Source organism: Solea senegalensis, linkage group LG19 (genome assembly GCF_019176455.1).
Source record: "Solea senegalensis isolate Sse05_10M linkage group LG19, IFAPA_SoseM_1, whole genome shotgun sequence".
Taxonomy (NCBI): domain Eukaryota; kingdom Metazoa; phylum Chordata; class Actinopteri; order Pleuronectiformes; family Soleidae; genus Solea; species Solea senegalensis.
Window position 1 is genome coordinate 8,030,807 of NC_058038.1, and position 27,603 is coordinate 8,058,409.

The 27,603-nt window shown below is 42.2% G+C and overlaps 1 protein-coding gene across 4 annotated transcripts; it reads right to left on the bottom strand.

Moving 5' to 3' along the window:
- Positions 1-402: 402 nt before the first annotated feature.
- gpatch8 (G patch domain containing 8) lies at positions 403-27,399 on the bottom strand. 4 transcript variants are annotated; one of them, XM_044050637.1, is made up of 8 exons: positions 27,290-27,399; positions 21,975-22,052; positions 14,350-14,422; positions 7,250-7,317; positions 6,229-6,315; positions 5,988-6,131; positions 5,741-5,871; positions 403-5,518 (listed from the first exon to the last, which is right to left on the bottom strand). In XM_044050637.1, the coding sequence occupies exons 1-8, from the start codon at positions 27,332-27,334 to the stop codon at positions 1,663-1,665; spliced, it is 4,482 nt and encodes a 1,493-aa protein (XP_043906572.1). In that variant the 5' UTR covers positions 27,335-27,399; the 3' UTR covers positions 403-1,662. The 4 variants fall into 4 exon arrangements, with proteins under 4 accessions (XP_043906572.1, XP_043906573.1, XP_043906575.1 ...); XM_044050638.1 differs by lacking the exons at positions 21,975-22,052; positions 27,290-27,399 and adding an exon at positions 17,671-20,377; XM_044050640.1 differs by lacking the exons at positions 21,975-22,052; positions 27,290-27,399 and adding an exon at positions 9,662-9,703 and having other exon boundaries at positions 14,350-15,186.
- Positions 27,400-27,603: the final 204 nt, after the last annotated feature.

Here is a 27,603-nt window from a genome sequence, read left to right on the forward strand (position 1 = left end):
GACACACAGGTCCCAAAGTGAAAAAAATCTACAAATCTTCATGTACACAACGAATACAGAACTTTGGAAAAACAGGTCACAGCCACACTTCTCTAACTTCTTCTAACCAAACTCTTAACTCTGCTAACTTTATGCTCGTGTTCCATGTGCTCTCAATTTGTAGTGTATTTCTGTGGCAGCATGACAGCGCCACACACAGGTCTGGTCTATATACTACAGCATTTGCAGTCGTTTTGGAGGGTTTGTGTGTTTGAGGTTTTTTAAACAATGCTGTGTTTACGGAAACGTTTTTAAGAACAAAATAGAAGTTCTGTTTTCCGTGTGGATGAAGCCTCAGGAGATTGTGAGAGAGAGTTTCTATTTCAGACCTCCACGTGAATTCCATTAAACAAAAAAATTAGGGACAATTGAACTCAAGATTTTATTTGCTGAAACAGAGTTAGATCTTTAAAAAATACAGAGTCGCTTCTGTGCACTAATCCTTCTCCATCTCAGCCAGGGTCGGCTTAGAAATAGTCCTCAGTAAAATACATGGGCGTCTTTTTCTTTTCTTTTTTTTTTTCATAGATCTTCCCCTCCATCAAACTTCTTTTTCTGTTTCCCCCCCAACAACAGTGTCAACCTTCTACAACGTTAATAGGTTAATCTACAGCAGTTTTATTTACAAAATTACACAAAAGAAAAACAAACAAACAAACAAAAACAAACAACCCTTCTCCTGAAGGGCATTTTGGAAAATAATTTAAAAACAGAAGAAAAAAAATACAGTTATTGCAGTATACCACAATCTTATTGTTACATGGTGCAAAAGCACCATCTTGATGTACAGATTTCAGTGCAATTCATTCAGGTGTACCCTCACCACAGAGAGCGGGAGCTTTGCCTCTGAGCATCGGGGGGACTTTAACACCCCCTACATCACATTTCCCCTTGGCTTTAGGAGCCGGGGGGGGGTTCGTAAGTGACGATGTCGTGTTGATTGGGACGTGGCTGTAATTACATATGATTATCACTGGGTGGGATTCTTCACATTACACACTGATATATGTACAAGACACTGCAGTAAAAATTAGCTTAGGAAGAGAGGGATCCAACAGAAAGCGAGTAGTCATGTGAGAACACAAAGAAACATCAGTAAATATGAAATAGTATGTGTGACGTTAACATTAGTTGAAGCTGTTTGACTCTAGTAACAACACCTCCTCCTCCTCCTCCTCTGACAGGATTTGGCTTTCAGCATCAGCCGTCAAACGTCTCTTTGGCTACCGAAGTAAGCAAAAACTGATAATATTTTAACGTGGAACACCAACAAAAACAAAGCTCCAGTGGTTTCTCTGATTTGTCAACAAAAAACCTGGGTTCTTGTTAATATCCCCCGCCCCTGAGAGGGAATATAAACCAGTGACTTTAAACTGACGTCCTGCCTTAAAAATGCAGGAAAAACCATGAAGGGAAAAAAAAGTCTTTGTGTCGCTTATAAAGCCAACACAGGCGGCACCACTTTGTGGCTACAACTTCACTGCGCTGTGTAGGCCATTAGGAAAAAATGGTGGTTTGATGAGCTTCCTGTCAAGACTTTATCTAAAAAGACCAAACCGAAAAGTTTGGGTTAAAGTCTTTTCAACGAAATCTGCGATTTAAACTTGCATTTCTTCTCAACAGTCATGAGCCATGATTAGGTGGGTGCTGGAGGTCCTGCCCTGAAAAGATTGGGTGTAGGAGTGGGTGGAGCTGGAGTGCCGCAGCTGCGGCGGCCTGCGAGGGCCGGGGTGTGAACAGCGTGGGGTAGAGGGCGGTATGTGGGACGTGGTGAAGAGCTAAAGGTGTGTGGTGAAGTGCGGAGGCTGGGATAATATGTATAGGCTGGCCAGAGAGGAAGGCTGTCGGGTGGGCAGGAATCAGTCCGGCGTGACCCAGTGAGTGTCCCAGAGAGGGACCAAGGCTGTGGCCTAGAGGAGACAGGGAGATGGGGGTCAGGTGGTGCTGGGGAATATGGTGAACCTGGGCCAACTGAGCGTGTGCGGGGTGTGGGTGATGGGGGTGTGCTGGGTGTATGCCCATGGCAGCAGCATGGTGCTGCAGGATAGCATGTTGCACTGTGGTGATTGATGTGCCGGAGGCCATGGACACAGTTGGCTGTTGGATGTGGATCTGCTGCAGAGCTGGCGGGGGCGGAGCCGGGGCCAGGTTGGCGGCCGCTGCGGCCGCGGCCGCTGCAGCGGCAGCAGCGGAGGGAAACGTCTTGACTTGCTTGGCTAAAAGCTGCTGCTGGATGTGCTGCTGTGCGGCCTGCTGCAGCTTGCTGTATTTCTCCATCTCCTCAGGTGTGAATGTAATGGGCTGACTCTCCAGCGGAGCCAGTCCATCCTCCTCTGCCTCCATGCCATCCTCCTCCAGGTTGGGCGGAGGATAAGCGGGGTAGGCATGCATTTGAGGCTGCTGCTGTTGCTGCATTTCTGGCATGAGGGACTCCATCATAGGGTTCTGCGGGGGTTCCTGTCCTGGCTCTCCTTGGTACTGAGGCATCATCATGGTGGGGTCCTGTTCAAACAGTGGACGGGGTTCTTGCTGCACTTGGGCTTCTGTAGTAGGGTGCTGCATCTCTTCTTGTACAACTGTGGTCTGAGGGGCTTCCTCAACCTTTTGGACAGGTGGAGCTGGAGGTGGTGGTGGAGGAGGGAACTCTCTAATAGGTTCTACCAAGATGACCTCTCTGTCAGCTTCAGAATCTTTCCCTGCACCTGATTTGTCACCTTCATCTGGCCTGGTTAAGGGAATCAACGGTTTCTTCCCTGCCTGCAGCTTACCAAAAAGTGGAAGCATGGCTTTACTTCCCAGGGTCGGGGGTAGTTTGGGACCAAAGAAACCCTGTGGTGGGTCTTTGATCTTAATACCAGACTTTGTTCCAGTGGCAGAATCATCAGAACTCTTTTTAGACTGAACCTTCTCGAGAAGTTGGCGTGCAGTAAGGGTGTTTTTATGTTCCCCTGCATCTCCCCTGGTCCCACTTGGCCTCAGACCCTGCGAGCTGGATGAATGGCTGTTGCGGTTAAGGCCTCGAGATGTCGATGATCGTGGAGACTGGGAGCGGTAGATCCGTGAGCGGATGAAATCTCTGCGATTAGTGTCGCTGTCGCCTCGACCTCTGGCGCCTCGTCTCTGAGGCGAGCCTTTGGCTGAACTGGAGGAGCGGCTGGCAGAGCTGCGGCTTCGGCTGTAGCTACGCCTCCAGGATCTTGCGCTGGTGCTGCGGCTCCAGCTGCTGGAGCTTCTCGAGCTGCTCCGGTGGTGCCGCCTGTGCCTTTTTCTGCGGCTGTAGCTGCGTGAACGTGAGCGGGAGTCGTCTGAGGATGAAGAAGAGTACTGGTGTCGCCTCGATCGTCTTCGTCCCCGGCTTCCCCGCCGCTCATATTCGGAGTCTGATGAACGTTTGGAGCGCCGCCGCCTGCGACCCTCTGTGCTGTAGTCACTGTAGCTGTCAGAGTAGCTGCGGCTACGGTGGCTGTAGGCACTGCTGCCCGCTGAGGAGCGTTCAGAGCTGCTGGAGTAAGAGTGACTACGGGAGGTTTGGCCACGATGGCGCCGACGACTGCTGCCCCGTCTTTCCCCTCGCCTTGATGAACGACTGCAGGACCGCCGTGATTCCTCACTATGGTGGCGGCGTTGATCCCGGGGACTTGACCTGTGATGGCGTGAGCGTTGCGTGTTGGAGCCTCCTTCTTCCTCACTCTCACTGCTGGGAGGTCTGCCGGGACCAGGACTCTTCTGGGCTGAGGTGGAGCAGGAGGCACTTTGAGATGCACTCGACTCTGTCTTTTGTCGCTTGGTGCCACTATGCTCATCTGTGTTGGTCTTCTCACTACTTTTTTTGATTCCTCCTTCCTCTGCTCCGGATTTACAAGGCACTTCTTTATTAGCTCGTTTCCTCTTTCCCGGTTCTGTACCTGTATTTCCAGCCGCTCCTCCGCCTCCTGTCGTCACTTGGACAGAGGATGAAATGGCTTTGTCGTCAGACTTTGGTTTTGCTTTGTCATCACCTGTTGCCTCTTCATGATCAGGAGCTTTGTTTTTACTCTTCTTCCGTTTGTGTTTTTTCTTCTTTTTGGGCTTTTCTTGCGATACCTCTGTCTCTCCTTCTGCATCTTCTGTTGCTCCCTTTTCTTTGTCTTTACGTTTTGAGTGCTTGGCAGACTTCTTGTGCTTCTTCTTTTTCTTTTTTTTCTTTGCACTACTGCTGCCAGTTGCAGGCTTTGAATCATCACCTCCCAATTGCCCAGTTTCTCCCTTTATCATCGGCTTATCTTTGTCCGTGCTGGTCCTGGGTTTCGTAGTAGCGTCTACTTCGGCTGTTGAAATCGGTACTTCTTGTCCCTTGCCATCAGATTCCTCGGGCTTGGGGGACTTTGTGGTTTTCCCGCCACGCACTCCTTTGTTGCGGGACAGCTTGAAGTCAAAGTAGAGGGGATTGCAGCTGTAAGACAAAGAAGGCTGAGCTTTTGTGAATTCAAGAAGCTCGGAGGGCCACTGCAAGGTAGTGCTCTCATCTTTGCTAAGAACTGGGAAGAAGGGACCAGTGGGGATTTTCGGGCCTAAGTTAGAATCCACAGTTTCCTGTGTGGTCTCTGCTTTTTGTGCAGGTGGAGAGGGTTCTGTGGAAGCTGGGTCTGCTGCACATGAGGAGACCTCTTCCGTCACTTTAGGTGATGGAGGAGTTGGCTCAGACTTAGGGGTTGAAGAGGTGTTGTCTTGTTCTTGTTCTTGTTCTTGTTCAGTATTACAATCAGTGACAGTGGCTTCTGCCTCTTCAGGGTTATCTTCAACCTTTTTCTCCTCCATACCTTCCTCTTCCTCGTCTTCCTCCTCTTTGCTCGGACACTGGTCAGAGGCCTTCATGAACAGCAAAAACTGGAAGTGAGGTTTTACCCGGCAGTGAGCTGGAGGTATATAGTGATAATACTGAGGCTCCTGTCCAGCATATCCTTCCTCCTTTTTCATCATCATCTTAAGTTTGTTGAGGGTGGAGGCCAGAGAGCCTCCATCATCAGGCTGCTGCACCTCTTCTGTCCCTGCCACAATAACAACCTCCCCTCCTTCACCTCCTTCTGATGCTCCCTTGGGACTCTCTGTTCCACAGACAGATGCCTCCTCTTGACTTCCAGCCTTTTCCCCCTCCTGGCTCTCCTCTTCTTCCACAGCCTCCTCACCGTGATCAGCAAACACTGCAGCTGCTGTCTCTAGCTTTACCGGGGCTTTCTTGGCAAATGAGAAGGACACGCTGACTTTGGATGCGCCACTCGGGGTTGGAGATGAGGAGCTGTTCTTTCCCAAAGAGAAGCTGATGGCAGAAGTAAGTTTCGGGGAGGCTTGCCCAGCTTTGTCCGTGATTGGTCCTTCCAGGGTACTCTCTGCCACCATCGGCAAGACAGGGTTCTCAGGTGTCATGATGTCACCATCTTCTGCCTTCTCTCCATCAACAGCAACTGTGGTAGTTTTGAACATGGGCCCACTCCCTGGAGTACTGAAACACAGAAGCATGATACCAATGTGATATGGGTTGTGGATAATAAAATGCTTGATGTGTTTGACCGTCTTTTTTAAAGTTAAATTTAAGCTCTTTTACATTTTGACCTTTTATGAAAACGAAATAACAAATAATCACACATCTGGTTTAATACATGGTCTTAGTGAAATGAATCCTGCAGGCAAGCCAGCAGAGGGCACTGCAGAAGTAAAGTCTTACCAGTCCTGATGTTTCCTCTGCTCTGCCAGCTCGTGCAGTCTGCGCAGCATCTTTTCCTGCTTCTTTCCGCCTTTCCTGGAACGCGACGACACATTACGAGCAAACTCTCTCTGCTTCAGCTCTTTGAGCCTCTGTAATAAACAAGACACGATACAGAAAAACAAACATCAGGATCTCATCATTTTTCAAGTTTCATAGGCATACAGATGTCCAATAATAAAGGAACAGAAATGAAAGTGAACAGTACCTGTTTGTGAGCGTGGTCATAGGAGTTAATGTGGTTGTCAAATTCCTGGTGCTTGGTGTACTGTTTGTCACATAGCTCACAGTAGAAATTGGCTCTCAGGTCTTCCAGAGCCTTTGCAATGGCTTTCTCCTTTTCCACCTGGTCCTGTAAAAAGTGGAAGAAAAAGTGTGTCAATTTCCACTTCAGGAGAGTGTGAACAAACACAAATTTACATCACATTAACATGACTGCGGAGCCTCACCTTGTATTTTTGCCGCAGTTCCTCTGTATCCTCTTTCTCCACTTCGAGCACCCTTCTCTTCTCTGTGGCATCCTCTGCATAGTCAAGCTAAAAGGGAAAGAAAAGAAACGGCAAGCAAATCACTTCTGAATCCACAGCACCTGCCCCATTTTGATGTTTTTAACAACAGTGAATAGAATATTATTCTGTGGTGTCAGCGTTTCCCAAATGGTTTGCATCTAAGCCACACAAGCTATGGTAATCTCAGTTTGTCTTCCCGGTGCTTGTCTACATGTGTCAGAGGCACACAGTTTATTGATGCTTAGTTTATTACGGATTGCAGGAACACTTTGTCACAGACACACAAATCCTCCTTATGATCAATGATACTGAACCAAAAATGTGACAAAATGCTAAACGTTTGGCATTTTGAGAGGCATTTTCAGGTACTGGACATGAACCAGCTGTATTTTCACCTTACCTACAGTATTATCTGTAACAAAGCCTTTTCATTTCAAATTGGGTTTTGGGGTCACCAGGGTGAGTAACTTCCACTAAGCAGGGATAGCAGCAGCCTCTGCAGGCTTAAGTTGTAATTACAAGAGGTCAGTGCATAAAATGATGGTGGGATCCTTACTCTGGGCTGTCTAAGGTCTAGCAGCTAACACATTGTGTACAGGAAATAATCCTATCAATCGCTCAACCCACACAAAATCATCATCTCCGTATAAGACGGCAATCATCCTGACCAGTATCCACCCCTCATGTATGCATCTGGTAACTCTGATGGAGTTAAAACATTAGAACCCACAGCAAAGATGTGCTAAAACGTAAACTGACTGAGAAAAAAAAATCACAGTGCACACTGTGTATCTTGTTATGGGTAAATTGCAAGTTCTCACTGACATCTGGTTGTAATGTATGTAATCTTAATTGTGACACAAATGTTTGGAGGTTAGGTTGAACTGATTTTGAACGAGGTTGGTCCAATGCCAAAACAAATTGCCCATCAAGTCAAGCAATAAAATAGATGGCTCCTTACCTCCATTTCCATCCGGCCCATTCCCATGACATCATATTTGAGGATAATGGGCACAGGGTCGGTGCGTCCTGGGGGAGAAGAGACAGAGAAAAGACTAGGTGAGTTTCTGAGACCGGGACGGAGGGTCAGCTCGAAGACAGCCTGCTTTTAGAGCATAGGGTGCTGGGGTTAGAGAATTTTGCCTTGAAGTGCAAAGAGACCAGAAAGCTACAGTGAACCAAACACCAGCCATTCTCACAGCTTACTGCAGCCAACAATTACAGACCAATTTATCTCCTCTTTCATTTGAGCTGGCTGCTGATTTGCATTATGATTTTTGTTTGAATTTGCTGTACTGACAGTGCTATTTGTGGAATTAGGTGAAGTAAAGGGCATCCGGGTTGTTTAGCTACAAGTCTCTGTCTTACTAGAAAAACAAACACGTCAGCTTTACGCCAACCTATTTCAATACCGCTTCAGTGTAGTTATGCTGCTCTCTACCCCTCCTCCACCTGTTCATTGCTGCAGTCCTGTTAAACCAGATTGCCAAGTTTATCAAGGACGCTAAAGCTCAAGGGACTGTGGGTGATGTTGCAGTGTGTGTGTGTGTGTGTGTGTGTGTGTATACGCATGTCTAAAGGGAGCAGCAACGGCAGCAGCTGCCTGTGAAGCTGAGCTCACCGAGTGCCACTGCGACATCCTTCATGAGGGAAACAAAGCCTCCCACTATTATCTAAAGACTACTGTATGACATCTTCTAAACTGTCTTCAGACTGGCTGACCCTTGCAAATTGTCCCCTGCCCCTTTCGATGTCCTAACGTCCAAATATGTTCCCTTGTCCCAGGCCCAAAACTCAAAACTGGAGCTTAAAGATCAGTTTGTTTTGTTTACTTAAGCTATGTTATGTAAGCTGTGAAAAGAGCTAGATCAGAAGAAAATTAACTGTAGAAAAATAAACAAACCAAAGACAACCAAAAAAAAAAGAACAGAATGAAACATTAAAGGTATAAAATATATACAAATCAAAACTACTTTGGAGATTGACACAGAACTGCTTAATCCACTCATAATCAGCCAAACAAAGCAGAGATAAAGACAAAGAGTAAAATAAAAAAAATAAAAAAGGACACAAGCACTGAACTACAGCAGAGTGACGTCACAGGCCAGGTATCGCCATGGTGACAGTGCAAGGGATGGGGGATACTTACCTGGTAAAACATGGGTATGGGGAGAAGGAATGGGAGGACAGACAAGACAGATAGACATGGGAATTTCAAAACAAAAGGCATAAAAAGAATTTGGACTAATCTGCTGCTCCTGTTGCCAGCCAGATACAATAATCCATCTTACTGATAGTTATTATCAATTCAGTTTGGTTTCAGTTTTTTTTCCTACCACATATTCAAGTCAAGTTTTTTTTTCCATGAATCAATTTTAAATATATACCATTGGGCGTATGGAATTTCTGTAATTACTAGGCTACAGTCAAGTTTCCATTTCTAACCAAATTGACTTCTCAATTAGAAAGAAAAACAAGGCAGCTAATGCAAAAACAGCACACAAACATGCATTATTATTGTTATTATTATTATTACTTTCATTATTATTATTGTTGTTGTTATTATCATTAGCTAAATTATTATTTTACTTCCTGGTATTCTTACCTTCCTGGACAGAGAAGGGCAAGAATATAATTTGGATTTAATATGTGCCTCATTCCTTGTATATAAATTTAGTTGTCGCAGCCCAATGACATATTAATTGTGAAATCATAGATGCATCGACAGTGTAACATATAGTGGCCTGCCTGGACTCTCAGTCCCACTGCAGTGTCTGTCTTCTGCGTGAATGTCCGTAACAGTTAAACCTAGCTCTGATTGCACAATTGTGGAGGTTTTACTCCATAAAGGATGTGAGAGGAGAAACTGAGATCATAAGACATGTGTGTTCATGCCTTTTGCCCAACAGCAGAGGAGAAGTGAAACTAAAAACAGAGTTTGGTCGGTTAGTCAGCCACTGCAGTGGTCTGTCTGTCTGTCAGGAGTCAAGAGTCAGGCCTCGAATTAAAGATTAATGAACAATTACAGTCATCCCAAACTATCACCAATCGTTAAACACAGTGACAATACTTCCACATAACCCATTCCAGTGGAACACAAAGGGACCAGACAAAAACAATGTGCGTCTAAATCACAGGGTGTGAATCACAAGGTTTTTAAAAAAAAACTGAAAACAAACAAAATGACAATGTTCTAAGAGTAATACATACGCATGATAATACACAAGCAGCAGAATGAGGACTAATACAGAAAGAATTGACAGCCTATGTAGCATTGGTGCTCTGATGAGAGGAAAATGGAAAACAAAATGGGAGAAATCAAAACAAAATTTGAAAAGAAAACAATTCAATTGGGGGATAAAATAACATTTACCACTAAGTTTACCATCAGCACAACATGGGCAGGATCAAATCGCTGTAAAAAAGAAACACCAATTGGTTAAGCAGGAAGATTGAGGCACATAGAGAAGGGTGGGTGGGGTTCGGGAGTGTGGTTGTATGTGTGTGGGGAGGTTGGGGGTTAAAAGGGTTCATTACCAGAGGGGTTTCAGGGTATCACCCCCACACCCCCCTCATCCCTTCACTCAGGGCTAAGTGCTTACAGGGATTTCCTCTCACCACTCTCTCTCAACCACTGGTCGCAGTCCCCAGGCCCCTAAACTCCCACATCCCATAATCCTATATTGTTTTTCTTGTTTTTGTTTTTTAAACAAACCAACTAGCAGTTTCTTAGTTAAGCAAGTAGCTGTGTTGGGGTGGAATAAGTAAAAAAAAAACTATCACTCAATCAGTTTGAGGAAGAAAGGGAGTGTATCAAACAGTGGTACAGGAAAACATGTGTGCCCTTTTAAATAGATCTAGTCTGAGATGATGAAATGCCACTGGGGACAGCTACCATTTTCCCCCCCTTTGAGCTTTTTTGCCTTGCAAATGCTTGTCAGCCCAGTTAGCAATTCTCCCTGTGATTCTTTTATTTCCTCGCTAGCCTAAAGCCACCAAGCTTGTTTTGGGATGTGCTTAACCTCGGAACAAGTGGACACATGACACACATGAAATGTACCTGACGGAAAGAGCCAGAAAGGCTTTAAGCAGTGCTTAGAGTGGGTTCTGCTTTGCTATGAAAGAGCATTTTGTTTTCATTTTACTAAAGTAAACTTATTAATGTGAACTGTGCATCTGCTTGTAATGTGAAACTAGTAGTTCAGTGCGTTACCTCCAACACTGCTTAAAACCCCAGGTGAGTGTGAGTGTTTGGGGCAGGCAGGGTTGCACCTCTGGGACAAACATGCTGTGCAGGATGGGCAAAGAAACAGGGGGGGGGGAGATGGGAGCATGTAACTGTGGGGACAGAGACATTCGGGGTATAGAAAGGTGGTGAGGCTTTCCCTGTAAGTTGACTCTAATGCCCGGTCAGTAATGGACACACACGTCTCAGTCCCACATAATGACCACACACATTCACACAAGTTTAACAGGTTTGGAGGTAGAAACAGGCAAACAAGCAGAGGGGAGAAAACTTGTCTACTCTGCAAGCCATTCACAGTCTGAGCCGTGGTTACAGCCAATCAGATACCCGACAGCAGCCACGGAAACTCAAAGAGGAAAAAAAAATCTAAAATACGTGGAGATGATGATTCTAAGGGATTCGATGGAATCACGGCTTCCTAAATCTGCTTTGATTTTAATGGATTTGTTTTGTTTTTTGTTCAAATCAAACACTTTACTCTTGTGCAGATTGAAATAAAGGTTTAGTGATTATGCAGCAAAGAGGAAGAAGCTGACAGAGGCCATTAGCCTACAGTAAACTGTAAAAGGGGTGTTATAATGAGGTCAACTGCAGAGTGGGAGAAAGAAAACACACCCACACACACACATACTGACATACAGAGGGGATCCAACAAACCTTACCTAAAAAGGGGCAAAAAGGACAAAAGAAGAATAAGAACAAAGTCAATACAGTGAAAACTTAAAAAGGGGACACAATGCTTTCACTTTAAAATTCAAAAAACCTTCTCTTCTGGCAAGTAGGACAGGAAAGGAGAGTAAGATTATAATCATCATCCAGCAGACTTGGATTTGATGCAAGAGTGCAACTGTGCTGTGAGCCTACTCCTGAGAGCATTAGGTAATTTAAGCAGAGATAGTGGGCACCAACACTGGGCCATTAATTCCTACACAACAACTGGACAGTTTGCCGCAGTCTCATCTGCCCACAAAGCAGAATGCTTATATAACCACATGTCAGTGGAGCCAGCGGCAAAAACGAGCACAGTCAGCTCCTGCAACACGTTCTCTTGGCCACACAGAGCACACACATCCTTATCACATCAAACAGAGTGATATTCAGCCGTTCAAGGCCAGATGGGGAAAACAACGACAGACTATCTAATGTGAAGCTAAGAAGTTTGTGCAGCGCTGTTCGCATACGTGCACTTGTCACACTGCCCAGATTGAAGCAGCTCCCTTAGCCTACTCTGGTCCCTGGCCACGGTCAAGCTGAGAATACCTATGAGATGACACGAGGAAGCAAGACCATATATGTGCATGAACGAGAGACGCTAGGGCAGCAAAGACACAGCTTAACAGCCAGTCATCAGATCTGTGGTCTCTGGAAGCTAACCAATACATAAATCAACAATTTACCGTCTAAATATGGAGAGCAGATATGAATCAAGATACAGTACATGTGGTTTACAGGAATACCCCTTTTAGACCTTTTCCATAGTGTAGCAAACAAATCTCACACCACTTACAAGCAAACACAGGAGCATGTCCTCCCTGTGGTACTCCTTTTGTCTTAGAACATTTAACATGATTCATTGGATAAGATGTCACCATCTGCAGGGCAGTGTTTCAAGCATACAAAGAAACTCTCCTTTCTTTCTGTTGAATTTTCAAATTCTCATTCCCAAGAACATGAACACACAGTTCTAAAGCCCGAGTCTAAGCACAGATTGCAGCATTTTTAATTCTCCTTGTGTATTTAATAACTTGCTTAGTTTGCTCATTCTGCACAGGCTCTTACAGATCTGGGGCTATGACTTGTTCAGAGTTTGGGTGTGTGCAGGAAACTTGTTTTTGCAGAATGAGTGGTGTTTCTCATTAAACTGCTCATATTGAGTACAGATGTTACCGCTGGGTTTACAAGGAGAGTACTAACTGAGCGACCAAAAGAGACAAAGAGGTCAGAAACAAGTGCACAAGAGAAACATAAACGTATCTGGTACATCTGCAGTTAGAATGGGATGGTCCAAGAGGACAGAAAAGGACATGCTGCAGGAGGTAGACAGGACTAAATGCCAAAAAAAATATGTGGAAAAACAAGCTTTTAGAATGCAATGATTCATTAGATTGTCAGTGATGATGTCACTCATCTGCAATGCCATACATCACCCTCTCTGGAGAGTGCAGGCAAGGGTGAGGCTATGGAGCGAGAGTGAAAGTAAGACAGACAGAGAGAATGGGGATATTGATGAAAGAAAAGCAAGTGAAGAGACAGGAAGAGAGGCTCAGTGGAAACATGCCAGGCCTCTGCACCACTGCCTCTGAGCCAATGAGCCTTTGAGCACAGCAGAGTAGAGCTAATGAGGAACTTGGCGTTAGCCAAGATGAATCCAAACATTCAGCTGTGTCGAGCCTTCTGCCTCTTACAGCAAGTCAATAACCTGGTCATCCAAAGAGAGCTACCTCCACAAAATATATGGTTTTAAAGGAGCTTTCTGGACAGTATAGAACTTATTTAATGCAGAGCTCTGTACTAACATTTTGCATTGGTTGCACTGGTGCATATGATAAACTCTGCAAATGTTAGATGCACCAGTGTGGCAAGATTTCTGGCCACACTCTAGAGCCCTGTAATATGCTTTCAGTTGTGCATCACTCACCATGCTGAGAGTGGACACAGACTATGGTATCATCAATGATTAGATCCAGACCAAGTTAGTTGTTGAAGGTACCAATGAAACAATGAAATAGTTTGACCACTTAAGGTGGAGTAACAGATAAATGTTATCAAACGTTTAATTGATGCAAAGTCACTGCACAAGGGTTCGTTCTAATATGAAAAGTTAGTATCTATTTTACCTTTGATGGGCTAATATAAGGGATAGTGGCCATTTTACAAAGTCTATTGTACCATGAATGTGAAGGTAACAATTTTTTAGGACAACCCTGAGTTGAATTGAAAGGCAACACCCACAAAATTGAACTTAAGATGTTCAAAAAGAGGCAGGTATTATAAATCTTATAAGACCTAAGGACAAAATCTGAACAGTCTCTCACAACTAGACCCGGCTTTGAGTTGGCCCAGTTTTATTCCACTGGGACAAGACAGCAAATGCGAATACGTCATATTTGCCTGATAATTCAAGTGTGTCATGTCCCTGCAAAAATGCAGCCGTGTCTGTGTTTCCAGAAGCAACAATGTGCTCCTCATTATGTGCGACACTGCCCAAAGAGAAAATACCCATGTTTCAAAAGAGAAACAAATATTTAGCTTACACTCGAGATTAAAACCAAACAACCTACACTGATCAGAGCCAACATTTGTGTCCATCCAGGGATTTAGAGAAAGAACTGAAGAAGGGAAGCAATTAGTGTCCTCTAAAATGCAAACATACTAGCACACCAAACTCCAAAACCACCATTTCTCAAAGATAATTGGCAAAACAACTGGATGTAAACAAAACTTTAGCAAATTACACTGTGCTTAGGAGGGGAAAACACCCACTTTATTCAGAATAGCTGAAAATGAATATACCCTTCTGTTACCTCCCAACCCCTGGGGTCCCTCCTCTCATGCTTATTCCTCTACATTGCCTGCAGAGCTCCAGAACAGCAGCAGGAACAACTGGAATGATGTTTTTTTGTTTAAATAATAATCCATTTTGCCCAGTAACAGATACAAAGGGAAAGGTCAGAGAAAAGGATGTGAAGAGAAAAGAAAAACTGCTAGTAAAAAACAAACCCTGGAACAATGAGGGGAGAGAAAATGGCATAAGGTAGTGGCACAGTACCACCAGCATACATTGAACATAAGTGTACTAAAGAATAAGTTCTTACCCTGCATGGTTTTGCCAAGGCCTTGTCCGAGCTTCCAGCCATGTTTCTGAAGCAGTCGGTGCCCGATGTTATCCTAGCAGAGAGAAGAGAGGAGAAAAAAACCAAAAATATTCCAATAATAAGAGGAGCTTTCCCCCGTGGGCATGGGTCAAAATAACAAACAAAACAAAATAAAAACACTCAGATCACACTATCATCATCAGCACAACCACCACCACCATCACCATCATCATTATCGTCATCCACATCACCTACAGCATATTACATCAGTGTCTTCCAGTACAAGGAGTGGTAGTTAGGGTTGGGTTGGGGAGATAGAGGGAGGGGACGCTGAGCGGAAGAATAGGTTTTCCACTATAATGAATACATGAGGCTAAGTGTAGCCTGTAAGCTACAAGACACCTTTGTGTAATGGGAGTGCAGTTTTAAAGGCAAAGAAATTGGGCATGAGCATTTCGGGGGGGTGTTTAGGATGGTAAAGATAACAAGTCACATCCACTAACTGAGAAGTTAAGAGGTGGAGGAGGAAGGAAGGAAGGACAGGGTAATATATGTATCACACGCATACATATATATATGAACCACTACAGAGCAAGATCTTAGTACACAAAGAACGGGACACAAAACAGGTATGGAAATCTTGCATTAACAAAAACGAAGACCAGAAACTCCAAGCTTGCTGTGATTCCGTAACCATGACAAGGGGAGCACCATGACAAGTATGCAGCTGTCACAAAGAAATACAGCGAGAGGAAGAGGCAGAAGTGGAGCTAGTGGGCCTTGGATTACCATTACAAGGCCCAGGGTGGATAGAATAAGCACATGTGAGGGGTGTGGGTGAAGAGAGGGAGACATTGTGTGCATGTAGCCCCATTAGATATACTAGAAATAACCATTGTATATGTTCTTGGACACCTCCAACATCTCTGCTCCGTTTTCAACGGTCTGTTCCCAGCCACATTCATGCTTTTTTTTCATCTTAAACCAAGAATTCATGCTGTTAACATGCATAACCCTCCAAAACATACTAAAGACATAATGACCTTTACAGACTAACTGCAATATAGTTACATCACATAACTTTATGCACAGTTGCTTTAACATTCAAGCCTGCAGAATGTAACAAACGGAGGACAATGTGGACTTCACATGCCAGAAAGGCTGTTGTGCTGTGATGCTGAATGTGGGAAATGCATACTCTGGCTGGTTTGGGCATTTGGACTTGTGCCTTTGCCTGAAGGACATCATTTCAAGCAGGCTGTACACTGAGAGGTGTAATGCTGCCTTCCAGTTTGTTCTAAAGTTATTTAACTTATATCTACCAATATACCCTTCCACATGTTGCACACTAATTCTTTCAGAAAGAAGAGCGAATGGTGCGATTTTCACATCATTAAATGTTTATGTGTTTCGTGTTGCTCGACATGAAATCTGTGTCTATTCACATCTTTGCACTGCCTTTGTGAGTAATCTCATTGCTCAAAAAAACTCACTTCATATTTAGTGTTAACACACCATAATGACAATAATATGGGCAAAACCAGGCAAATGTTAATGAATCATAGAGGCTAAAGAGGAGTGCAAGAAACATACACAAGAGGAATTCCTAGTACACCGTGGGGGCCCAATGGGTATGTCTGAGACTGGTATCACTAGTGTGGGTCAACAACAAAAAAATAAAAACACCGAGTGAAATGCAAGACCGTCCCACCACTACACACTACATTACATCGTCAAGCACAAATTAACGGGAGACAATGAGATTTCTTAATAAGCAGTGATTTTGGTTTTTTTTCTGTTGTGATTATAACTATTCCAAGCTTGTCTAACATTCACCAGAGTGCTGCATTCTACGAAAAACATACAAACCAAACATAAAAGGATATTTATAATCACAAATAGATTGACATCAACTTTCACAAACAGAAAGTGAGGGGGTTGGAACAAAACTGGAAAAAAAAACGGCATGCAGCTTTTTGTTAAAGAGCATTTAACAAAAAGGATCGTCGGTGTTAGTAGCGCACTGTGAATGGTACACATACAGAGAGGTGGGGCGGACGGAGGGCTGGAGGGTGGGTTAACAGAACTCCAACTGTGTTAGTCTCAGGTGGATCAGGCACAGAGAGGAAGGTGATGGCTCAACAGGGCTCAATTAGTTCTCTTTGACAAAAAAAAAACGAGGAGGTCAGGACACGGGGGCAGAACAGAGCAGGCTGAGCCATGGTGAAGGTGAGTTTGAAGGGTGGTGGAGGTGAGCTGGGCTTGTATGGGTTAGTGCATGTGAAGGGGAGTGGCAGTCACACACACAGCACACGCTGCATCTCCGCCCAACAAGGTCTCAATTGGGACAAAATTGAGTCTCATTTTGATTTAAACCCCTGTTATTTCAGAGCGAACTGTTGCCTTTCTTTGCCCTACTTAACATTTTGAAAGTATGTTGGTTGTAAGAACCATGAAGTGGTGCTTCACCATGATGAATCAATTGAACATATTCAAAAACATTGAGGTGACGTTTGCCTCCAATACCATAGAGGGAGAGTTAACTGTCACACTTCCTGTTTCTGTTGAGGTTTGTCCCCCCCTCCATTTCATGATGTTTGAGCTCTTCAACTGTCACATCCCTTCCACTGTGGAATGAGATAAGAGAGGAATCTGAGCTAGGCCTTGCATTGTGGGGAGAGGACTGCCTTTATCAGTCCATAACTCGAACACAGACATCTGCATTATCATTCTACCAGTGTGTACGACTTGTCCCTGCCCGTCAGTATCTGGATAGATCATAGGATCCTAATCGTAGGATTAGAGACTGTGTGTCTAGAAACGTTTGTTTCTGTCTGCCTGGTGGACAAAATGTCCCCTGACTTAACTGTGAAAGAGAACACTGCAGAATTTGCTGCAGTGAATGCCTCCCCTCCCACTGACATTGGGCATTGCTTCTGTCCCATACTGCAATATTAAGGTGCACAGAAACATTCATATTAACTTGAGGTTTGGAGCAAGGAGGGAAATAAAAATGCATCATTAAAAATACTTGGCTAGAGGTCTGATGAGTTTTACGATGAAAGCTATACTTCCAAATTGCTCACATTTTATGCTATCGCTGAAATTGGATGCAGGTTGGATGAGGCACCAGTCACAATCGCTAATACTAATAAGAAAAACAGTCCAAAAAGAGCTCAGGAAAAATGGGCGGAGACGAAGCACAGACTGCATGTTGAACAACAGATGAGTGCACCAAAAGAACTGACAGACAGACGGATGAAAGCAACGACGGCGAGTCCAACAGCAGTGCAAGTGGAGTGAAGGCATTTCCATACGAACCTGGCTTTAAAATACTGGGCTGTCAAAAAAACAGTCACACGTGACACAACGTAAGAAACCGGCCAAACGCTTTCAACTGCAATTCTGCTAGCTTCTCTAGATCTTAAAAAATGCAAATCTCTCTGCTTTTAAACAAACATAATACTGTATACAAACAGAAAAGGAGGCATGTCAATAAATCCACCAATGGAGTGTTAATACAAGAGAAAGAAAAAAAAGTAGGAAATGTTATCCGAACAAAAGATCTACGAGAGGGTTGTTTTGTAAAAGTGTGCATTGTGCCATCATTGGCGCAGTGCATGGCAAAACATATAGATAGAGGAAGGGATATGCAGTGGACCCCACCAAGAGACCTCAGAGTATTTAGAAATCATATTCATTTTTGTGTTTGTGTGTAAATACAATATATTTCTTTGTTTCATATTGTTAAAAAGGAAGGGGTTTAAATTACAAAACCTAACCTGACTATGAATATCTTCTGGTTGTCTACACTAAGAGATGTAGGATTTTTTTTCTTTCAATAACAAATATAGACAGACTCCTTAGGGATCGGTCTTGTAAGAAGTGGGCTGCTGTAGTTACTCATCATCCTTTCACATGTCCCTGAGGAATGTCTTCTGGCATGAGCTGGTGGTGAAGCAGCTCTGTCTGCTGCTCCTCCTAAACTCATGCAGCTCCCTGGTTTCTGCTTTCTCAGCTACGGCAAAGCGTGGTGACAGAAAACGTGTCAGACTTGAAGTGGAGGGATTAACAAATTACAAGTGATGGGGAAAATGAGACAGAGATATGCGAGTCAGTTTTAATAAAAACTTAAAAATGCATACTTACCTCATAAATCTGAAGAACAATTCACCAAGCAAAAGCTTAGCGAGGTTAAGTAAAGGGGTGTCCCATTTCTGTTTGCACTCAACGCTAGTTCTTCCACTACCTTTACATGGGGTCAGACTGATGTACAGATGAAGGCTTTAAGATGTTATTGGTGTGTTTATCATTTTTGTTTGAACAGCCTAAATAATGACCTTGAACCCTTGTATGGCAGATAATCAAAGAATTGGGGTTTCACTAAAAAAGTACAAAAAGTAGTGCTGGGTGGTATGACCAAAAATTTACATCACTGAATTTTAAAAATTGCAACGGTTTCACACTATATAACAGTACGCATGAGCAAGTATATCACCTATGTATTCTTGCTTGAAATTGCTAATTTCTGTGGTGCTGCAGTGAAAAGGGTCCCCCCTCAAACATTTTTCATATTCATACATTCAAAATCCACATCATAAAAAGTATAAAATACTGAATACAGGTTTTCAGTATGAACCAGTATACCACCCAGCACTAGCATGTTGTTGAGTATGACCTTTCCCATGTGTTCTTTAACTATTGGATGAAGGGACAAACAACTGTGTCAATGCAGGTGTTAACAGCTAAAATGACCCTTTTTGCTGCTGTACTTCATGTGACCAGGTTCTGCTCAGCCTCCGTTACAAAACAACATGTTATGAAGATATTTAACTCCCTGTGGCCACATGTTTATTTGATTTATGTTGCGTGTGAGTGCTTTCTGTGGCTCTGAGGCTGCCCGCTGCATATCACTCTGAGAGAAGGTCAGGTAAGGGGAAGGAACGGGAGAAGGGTGGGTTGGAGGGAGCAGGAGACATGGGAGGAATGGCTTTGAAAGGGGGGAAAACTGCAGTATCGATTAGGACAGTGTTGAGAGGAAATAGCACTGAATGCTACCAAGTTAACACATGCAATGCAAAAACAATGTTAGAGAGAAAGAGCAAAAAAGACCAAAGAGGAAAGAGAGAAAAGAAGAAAAAGATCCCAATAAAGTACCACAGACCTCTAGCTGCCTATAAATCACACACAATAAGTGGCAAGGGAGGGGCTCTGAGATGCTGGGCCAAAGCATTTACCAACAGCTCCAAGATGGAAGACATGTGGACAACTGCCACAAATCCCACCACATTAGAGGTCACATTACAGAGGCAGAGCAGTCCTGCGTTTCTATTTACATTATTATATACAAAACACTGTGTGTTTGTCTCGGTTTTATCTTTCAATGCATGAATTCAGGTACTCTATATTACAAAGCTTAGCTGGCATACATTAACTTTTATGCGTTTATGGTAATTCTAAAAAAGAAAATACTGCAATGAAGCTTTTAACTTACGTAGATGTCTTTTCAAAAAAAAATCATATAAAGAGGAACTTTGACTTTGTTAGTGAGAAAAATACACTTGATGCAACACAATATGTTGTCAGATGAGCTGAAGTGGTCTTCTGGATTAGCATAATTAATTATTGGTAAATGTGTTTGGCTGCAAATGATTTTTTTTAAAAACCTACCAAATCCTTTTTTTGGACAAACTTTCCAAAGAGAAATGTAAAACTAAGTCACAGAGATGGCCCCTCTGATGTGGCTGTTTTTCCATTGATGTGCGAGGAACTGTGTGATGCTACGGCGCGGCCCTCAGTGCCCCTCCATGAATAATAGCGCAGGAGTAAATGAGCCACTCCAGCCAGGTGAGCAGGCCACTTCTCTCCATTTCCCTTCTCCCTCTCCACCACCTACACACAGTGGAATATTTGTGTGCAAGCGAGATCTTTATCATTACTGAAACTAGACCAGGATATAAAACGTTTTAGTTCTTGGTTTACCAGATTGTAGCTCTGAGAAACACACATTCATGCTCTTGTTGGTCTTTTTCTAAAAAAAACCGGGGGGACATTTGATTGAAAATCTTAAAAGAATCATATTAATTATGATACTGGGAAGTTAATCATGTATATAATGTGTCAAATATCTTATTTCTGTAGAAGAAACATGCCTTTTGCATATATTGATCTTTACCTGAACAGATTAAGAGACCCATTTGTCTGATTTTAACTGCAGGCCCTTATTTGGATTTATACCTGGCTGTTAATGGGCTGTGATTAAAGTACATCCATAACGTTGTGGAGAGGTGACCTGACACTGTGGAGGTAAGAGGAGTTTGGGCCTGCTCACCACACTGCCTCAGAGACAGAAGATGGAGGGGGTGGAGAGACTGGGGAAGGACAGAAAGAAAAGAGCTGCCTGCGCTATTATTGATGTGCCTCATCAGCGAAAAATGCAGTCCCAGTTGCACAAGCACCATGCCAGCACAGAATGACAGAGGGTACTGTACACCGAATAACTGTGTAGTAGGGAGGGAGCGAGAGAGAGAGAGAAAAATAGATTTTAAGAGATAGAGAGAAAAGATGTACAGTGAGAGAGAGAGATAGAGAGAAAAAGAGACAGAAAGTCAGAGAAGCGTTACAAGGACCCTAAAGATAGGAGTAAGAAAGCAGAGCGTGCAAATACAAACCGGGTCATTGCTGCTTAGCTAATAGGGGCCAATTCGCTGCGGGAGAGAAATGTCGAACACCCCAAGTTGTGTACAATAAGATAACTGTCCTATAGACACAAACACTATACACTAACACATGAATTCTAAAACTACATAGACACACACGCTCGCTCTCTCTCTCAAACACAAATGTAGCCATTCATACCATCTAATGTGTGCTCTCTTGTTTGCTAAATGATGTGGAATAAGCACTGCATGATGTTTATATTTGGGCCACTGCAAAACATTCCAATCCAGTGTTGTAAACTCCATTTTAACTTTTTTTACGTCAATTTTAAACTTGTTTCTTGTCTCAAGATGTGTAAAATAATTCATATTTATATAGGTTGTGTGGGTCGATCACCGCTGGATCACAGAATAGAAGGGTACCAAAAATGCACAGCTCTGTATGCCAAAGCAGGTGTATGGCGTAATACAATTTGGTCATGTCCAAATACGGATTTTTCTGAGTTGTTTAAAATTCATAGACTGCTTAAGTGCTTCGATAACAGCTTATTGACAACAGTGCTTTATCCACTTTGTGCTTTCAGAGTCATCTCAGTGCTAAGATGACTAACAATGACTAATGGGAGACTCATACAAAACTTTTTTTTTATCAGTAAGCTCTACATAAAAACACAAAGATCTAGCTTATGCATAATCATTTTAACTGTCACACAAGAAATGGAGTAGGCAGAGGACATGGGAAGTGGGTGGGACTTTAAGGGTATTAATAGACATGAGACAAGTGATTCTACAGGTTACGTGGCAGATGCGTTCAGGAAAACACTGGATGCATCTACATGGACAGAATGAATGGAGTAAAAAGGTGTGTGTGTGTTTATTTCTTTTTTTTAATAAATTTCTTCCTGGACCAATCATAACCACTCTCACAGCTGGTCCAATGATTTGGGATGATGGATGCAGCCTTACCGATTCGATGGGCTTGTCCAAGGACGCCTGCTCCAGCTCCAGCTGGCCCTCTTCATACTGGTCAAAGTGATTCCCACCCTGCGGGACACATCACACATATGATCTTATATTAGAATCATAATAGGCTTGAACAGCATGACAAGCTGTTGACAAATAATCAAGATCTTTAAGATGATTTTTGAAGCAAAAAAGGTCATATATTAACAAATACAAGACTTGAAAAAAATCTTAGGGTATTCTAACAAATAAAATAATTCATTTGTGCCTTGAAAATGTAAAAAAAAGTACCAGTTTAAAGGATGAGGAAAGTAAACTTTTTTTTCCAGTAACAACCGATACGGAGGAAGAATTCAGCATTTACTATTTTACTATCACTTCAGTGTTTAAAAACAATGGCACACTGAAAATGTGTCAGTTACACAAACTAAACAGGACTGGGGAAGTCTGTGGTAATTATATTAGACAATCTATAAGATATGTTAATCAAGAGACAAACAAGTCAGTGTCTCAGCTGTTGCTGGAATCAGTGACCTTTGCAAGCTGTCAATATGTCATGAGCCGAATACTGAATACACTTATGTACGTTTGTCACAATGGGAGTAAAGTAATCTGTGTGTTTGATGATTATTCCACATCTTTTCCATAATGATCACATGTGTGTTCTGGATTATACTTGTAAAAAGCCCAACAGAAATAAAATTAATATATGGGTTCACTGCCTAATTTGAAAATGCACACAATACAGATATAAAGTACATGATGACTTTCAATGTCATAAACTCTATCTTTACACCTTTAAGTTATGCTTAAATCAAAGCCAAAATTTAACATCAACTTAGTTTCTTTGCTTCTCTTTATTTCTTGGGTACATTTTGAAGAGGAGAACGTCCTCAGGCTGTTAGTTTCCTGAAACTGAAGCATATATTTACTCATATAAAACTGAGAATTTGTGTTTCAATCTATGCCCAGGGTAGGACAGACACAAGAGTGAGTAATGGGTTTGCTACGTAAACCAAAAAGGAGTGTTTGTAGAGCTGTTTCTGCTCCGAGACAGATGGCTTCCTCACTTCTGCAGTAAAGGAGAGATAAAGGTCATGGGTGTGCGCCTGTTTTTTTTCTGGACCTTCACACAAGCATAAAAATGTCATGTTCCAAAGCAGTCCATGCCACTGTGTTATTGTTTAACTAGCTGCTTGTAACCACTGACAATGAGAGATTCCCTTTTGCCCATTTAAGGTTGTATTACTGAAATAACCTGCAACAATTTCAAAACATTTTATGCATTTTGAAGGCAAAACAACCAATCAATTAATTGGTAAAATAATTGACAATTAAATTATCAAAAAATAAATAAAATAAAAATAGCCCTTGTCTACTTACAGTTTATATAGATAACAGAGAAGACCAATTATACCATGGGGCTGGGTCATGAGGACTTACCCTTACATATTCTCTAGGGAGACTGGCTTTGTAGAGATAAGCAAACACTCAAATCATCTCAAAATAATAAGGCGATTTGATGCCAGGGTGGCAGTCATTAATTCAGATGAAACAAGACCCTGCATCAGCATGACTGAAGCCAGGGATTAGGTGGATTTATTTATGAACAAATCAATGGCTTCCTCCCTCTCCTCCTATGTGTCCTCCTCCTCGCTTTCTGCCCAGACCACTTATGTGGCATCAGCACAATGCCCAAGACAATGACTTCGTATTTTCATTGCTATTGGCGGCTTCCTCAACCCCCTGATTCTGGTACACAGACATCACACCACTGCTGCACTGAAATGCCCTAATTTCTCTGACCTTCGATGGTCAGTAAAACAGTAAATTCCCATTAGTGCTACAACAGTGATTTGGATGCTCCATTCCACCCTACATTGGGAAACGAGATAGCTACTGCTGGCCAATTCTGCGGTTGCTCGTGAATTCCATTGTATGTTTATGCAGCTTAAGATGAGCCACATGCTAATGCTGCAACAACAATGTAAATCAACAAAGCTGTTGGACCGGTTGTGCAGTGGATATTAGGTAGACCATCTGTGGGTGTTTCCTGAGCTATGTTACTTGGCAGCTCTAACCATGAAGTCAGGGAGAAACTTTCTGAATACTGAGCATATGAATGCCTTCACAACAGAGTTCTCACAAACAGAGCTCCACTGTGCTGAGCTGGAGCAGCGCTCAACAGACTCATTCAGACCACACTGCAATTCACCTCAATAAAAAAAGAGCCGAATACTGAGTTCCCACTGGACACCAACACAGTGGGTGTAGAGGGAAGAAAACAATAACACAAACTTCTCCTATTGCACATGTTTAAACTTGCCACGGGTTTCACAGCATGTCTGATAAGCTCACTATTTCACCACAACATTTCCGTAGGTAGATCAAGTAGATACAAGACTAAATGTTAAGCAAACAGCAACTGCAATGTAATAAAAAAAGAGTGAGTAATGTTCTTCATTTTTAGCACAACTTTAATACATCAGTGTTGTATTACACCAAAAATAACCCATGTTATATGAACCAAAAATGTTTAATGCCAGCCAGTTTCACCTGCTTCCTGAGTTCAGAAACAATTCCCATATTATTAAGTGAGTCTTACTTATAGAAGAAAATGTTATCTTCAAAATATAGGGCATGGGGCTGCAACTAATGATTATTTTAATTATGAATTGTTGTTTTGTCCACAAACCAAAACAGTTTTATAATTTCGTTGAGCAAAGAAACCAGACTTAAGAAACTCAAAAATCAGAAAACTTGTTTTAATTCTCTAAAAACAAAAACAAAACAAAAAAACACTCAAACTAATTAATCAATTATCAAAACTTAAGTTGACTTAAGGAGCTTAACGAGACAGGCGCCTCCCTTTAGGTTTGTATTTAAATTTCTCATCGAAACCCTCAGTCTGACCCAGCCTAAAAATCACTGTTGACACAGCAACATTCCACTTAGTTCACAAGTCACACCAAGACAAATAGCACTTTAGATCTTTAATTGGATAACGGATACAAGTAATCATTGTATTCGCAATTACACTATATATAGAAAACTGTACACGTATGACACACGTATGCTGCCATAAAATAGTTCACACCATCATTACCAGAGAGTATTCTTCTTTTGTACAGCCAGATGTGTTTTTCCACCAATGTCAAAAAGTCTATATTCGCACAGGGTTGCATTCCTGTTTGATGGGTTAATATGTTTTTATGCATTTAAGAGGTTGTGCAATGACACCCTGAGAGATTTAGAGGAAGGACACAAATTATCCATGAAGAAAGACATGGTGAAAAAAAAAACCCAGCCAAGTAAGAAAATATACACGTCAAATTGGTTTTGCGGTCTAGCTGCTAATGTTGTGTTTGACTGTTACGGGGTGTGGTCCGAGATTACAGATAGACATGTGAAAGGACTCGAAGCCCATAGATGGTTGTAAAATTCAGCGACTCAACTAATGTTTGGAATACACAGAAATGTCAAACTCACCACGGAGGCGAGATTTGTATATTTCATCAATAACCCAAGCACATGGAGCAAAACAGGGACATTGTTAGCATCCTACTTTGTCCAGTCTACACTGTTTTAGAGTCAATGGTATAGTTAAAACGTGTTTTAAGCTTAACATTCGAGTCAGATGATCACATCTTCTCCTTAAACTATCCCTCCAATTCAAAGTGTATATCATTGGAAATAGAATGCATAAAGAGCTCCAACAGTTCAGTGCTTTCGTTCACAACAAATGTGATCATTTCCATTAACACTGATTATTTACTTTATTACAAAATGTCAGAAAATCTTATAAAATGCTAGTAAGACATTCCTGGAGTCCAAGCTGACTTCATCTGATGTTTTAAGAGGCCACAAGTCAAATCAAAAGGTTTTTGTTGTTTTTTTAATAATCAAAACAAGCTCTCTGTTTTTTTTGCTCCATATAACAAAAAAATCATTAAAACTGAATATTTTTACAAGACATTCGAGAAAATCATCATTTGCAGGTTTGGTAAATGCGGATCAAACATTTTCAAGATTTTCTGACCAAACAAGTACTTGATTAATCGAAAAAATAATCAACGGATTATTAGATGACAAAAATAATTGTTATTTATAGCCCTGATATGGCTTAAAATCATATGACAAAGACAAACTCACCAATATCCATTTACAACATGTTTGCTTTTGTGTGCAACAAATAACTATTATACAATGTAGCTTGGGATTATCTGTTGATCACCTAATTGATTAATCCTTGCAGGTCTAGATTATGTCAATGTTCATTTAGAAAATGGCTATTGTTTATAAAATGCTTTAGAGGAGAAAAGCATAGAAAATTATCAGGGAAAGACCATCAAATGGAGGTACAAGCAAAGCATGGAGGAAAAAGCAGCAAATGAGTGACCAAGGAATTTTGTTAGTGCTGAAACAATTAATCAGTTAATTGAGTATTTGGTTTGAGTGTTTTTTAAAGAATTATAACAAGTTATCAGTTTTTTCCAGCTTAGTTTCTTCACTCCATAAACAAAGAAATCTTTCAAACTGAATCACTTTTGGTTTGTGAACAAAACAAGACATGTTGCAGGTTTGAGAAACACTGATCAGCATTTTTCAACATTTTCTGACATTTTATGGACCAAACAATTACTCAATAAATCGAGAAAATAATCGACAGATTAATCGACTACGAAAATGAAATTATTAGTTGCAAGCCTGGATTTTTTTTAATATATGTTATCTTAAGTGTCAAATGTGTGTTTTAATCCACTCAGTCGGTAGTAAACCCAGACGTTATGTGTAATGCAATCGATTGATTTACCCAGTGAAGCAGACCGGGTTAGTTTACTCGTGCTAACTAGCTGTTGAAGTACTGCTGTCAACATGATACAGCCGTTTCAGGCTAACGCTCAACCAATGTGCATTCGCATTTGCTACCTGCGAGCTAGCTAGCTATCGATCGTTAGCATATGTCGATAAATAACCAGTCTACCCAAGGTCACTAACATGCAAATTAAACGATGGTGTGTATTTCACAGTCAGTCGTTTAAAAGTGTCCCATTAACGAATGCTAAGGTACACATTCAACGAGAGGAGTCAAGTATAGAACGCGGCCAAACACTGAGACGTGAGGGAAGTTAAATCCTGTAGCGCCGCAGCGAACTGGCGTTAGCCGTGTTAGCTTGCGGTGCTAGCGAGGGGGACATGTACAGCGAAATACACTGTGGTGTCCGGGCTGTTCGTCCCGTTTGAGTCCGCATGCATGTCAAGAAGCGTCGAAACGCGCTATAAGGCATGCAGGGGTGTCTTGAATTGCCGCACATTACCTGGAAATCACGCTCTTCGTTGAACCTAGAAAATCTGTCGGCCATTTTCTGAACACAACTGCAGCATCGGCTCGTCTGCTCGCTCCGTCTGAGTCCTGGAGCTGAGCTGAGCTGAGCTGTGGTGGTGATGATGCGCACTCCGCAAACGAGTCACTCACTCTCACCATAAACTGACATTTTGTTTACAATTTTCACCAACATAGTGTAATTTCGTTGAACTGTGTCAGTATTGTACAAACAAAAAAAATACAAATAATTCACTCCGTTTGAAATGTAATTTTGAAAAGTGTTCAAATTATATCATGGTTCTCAAA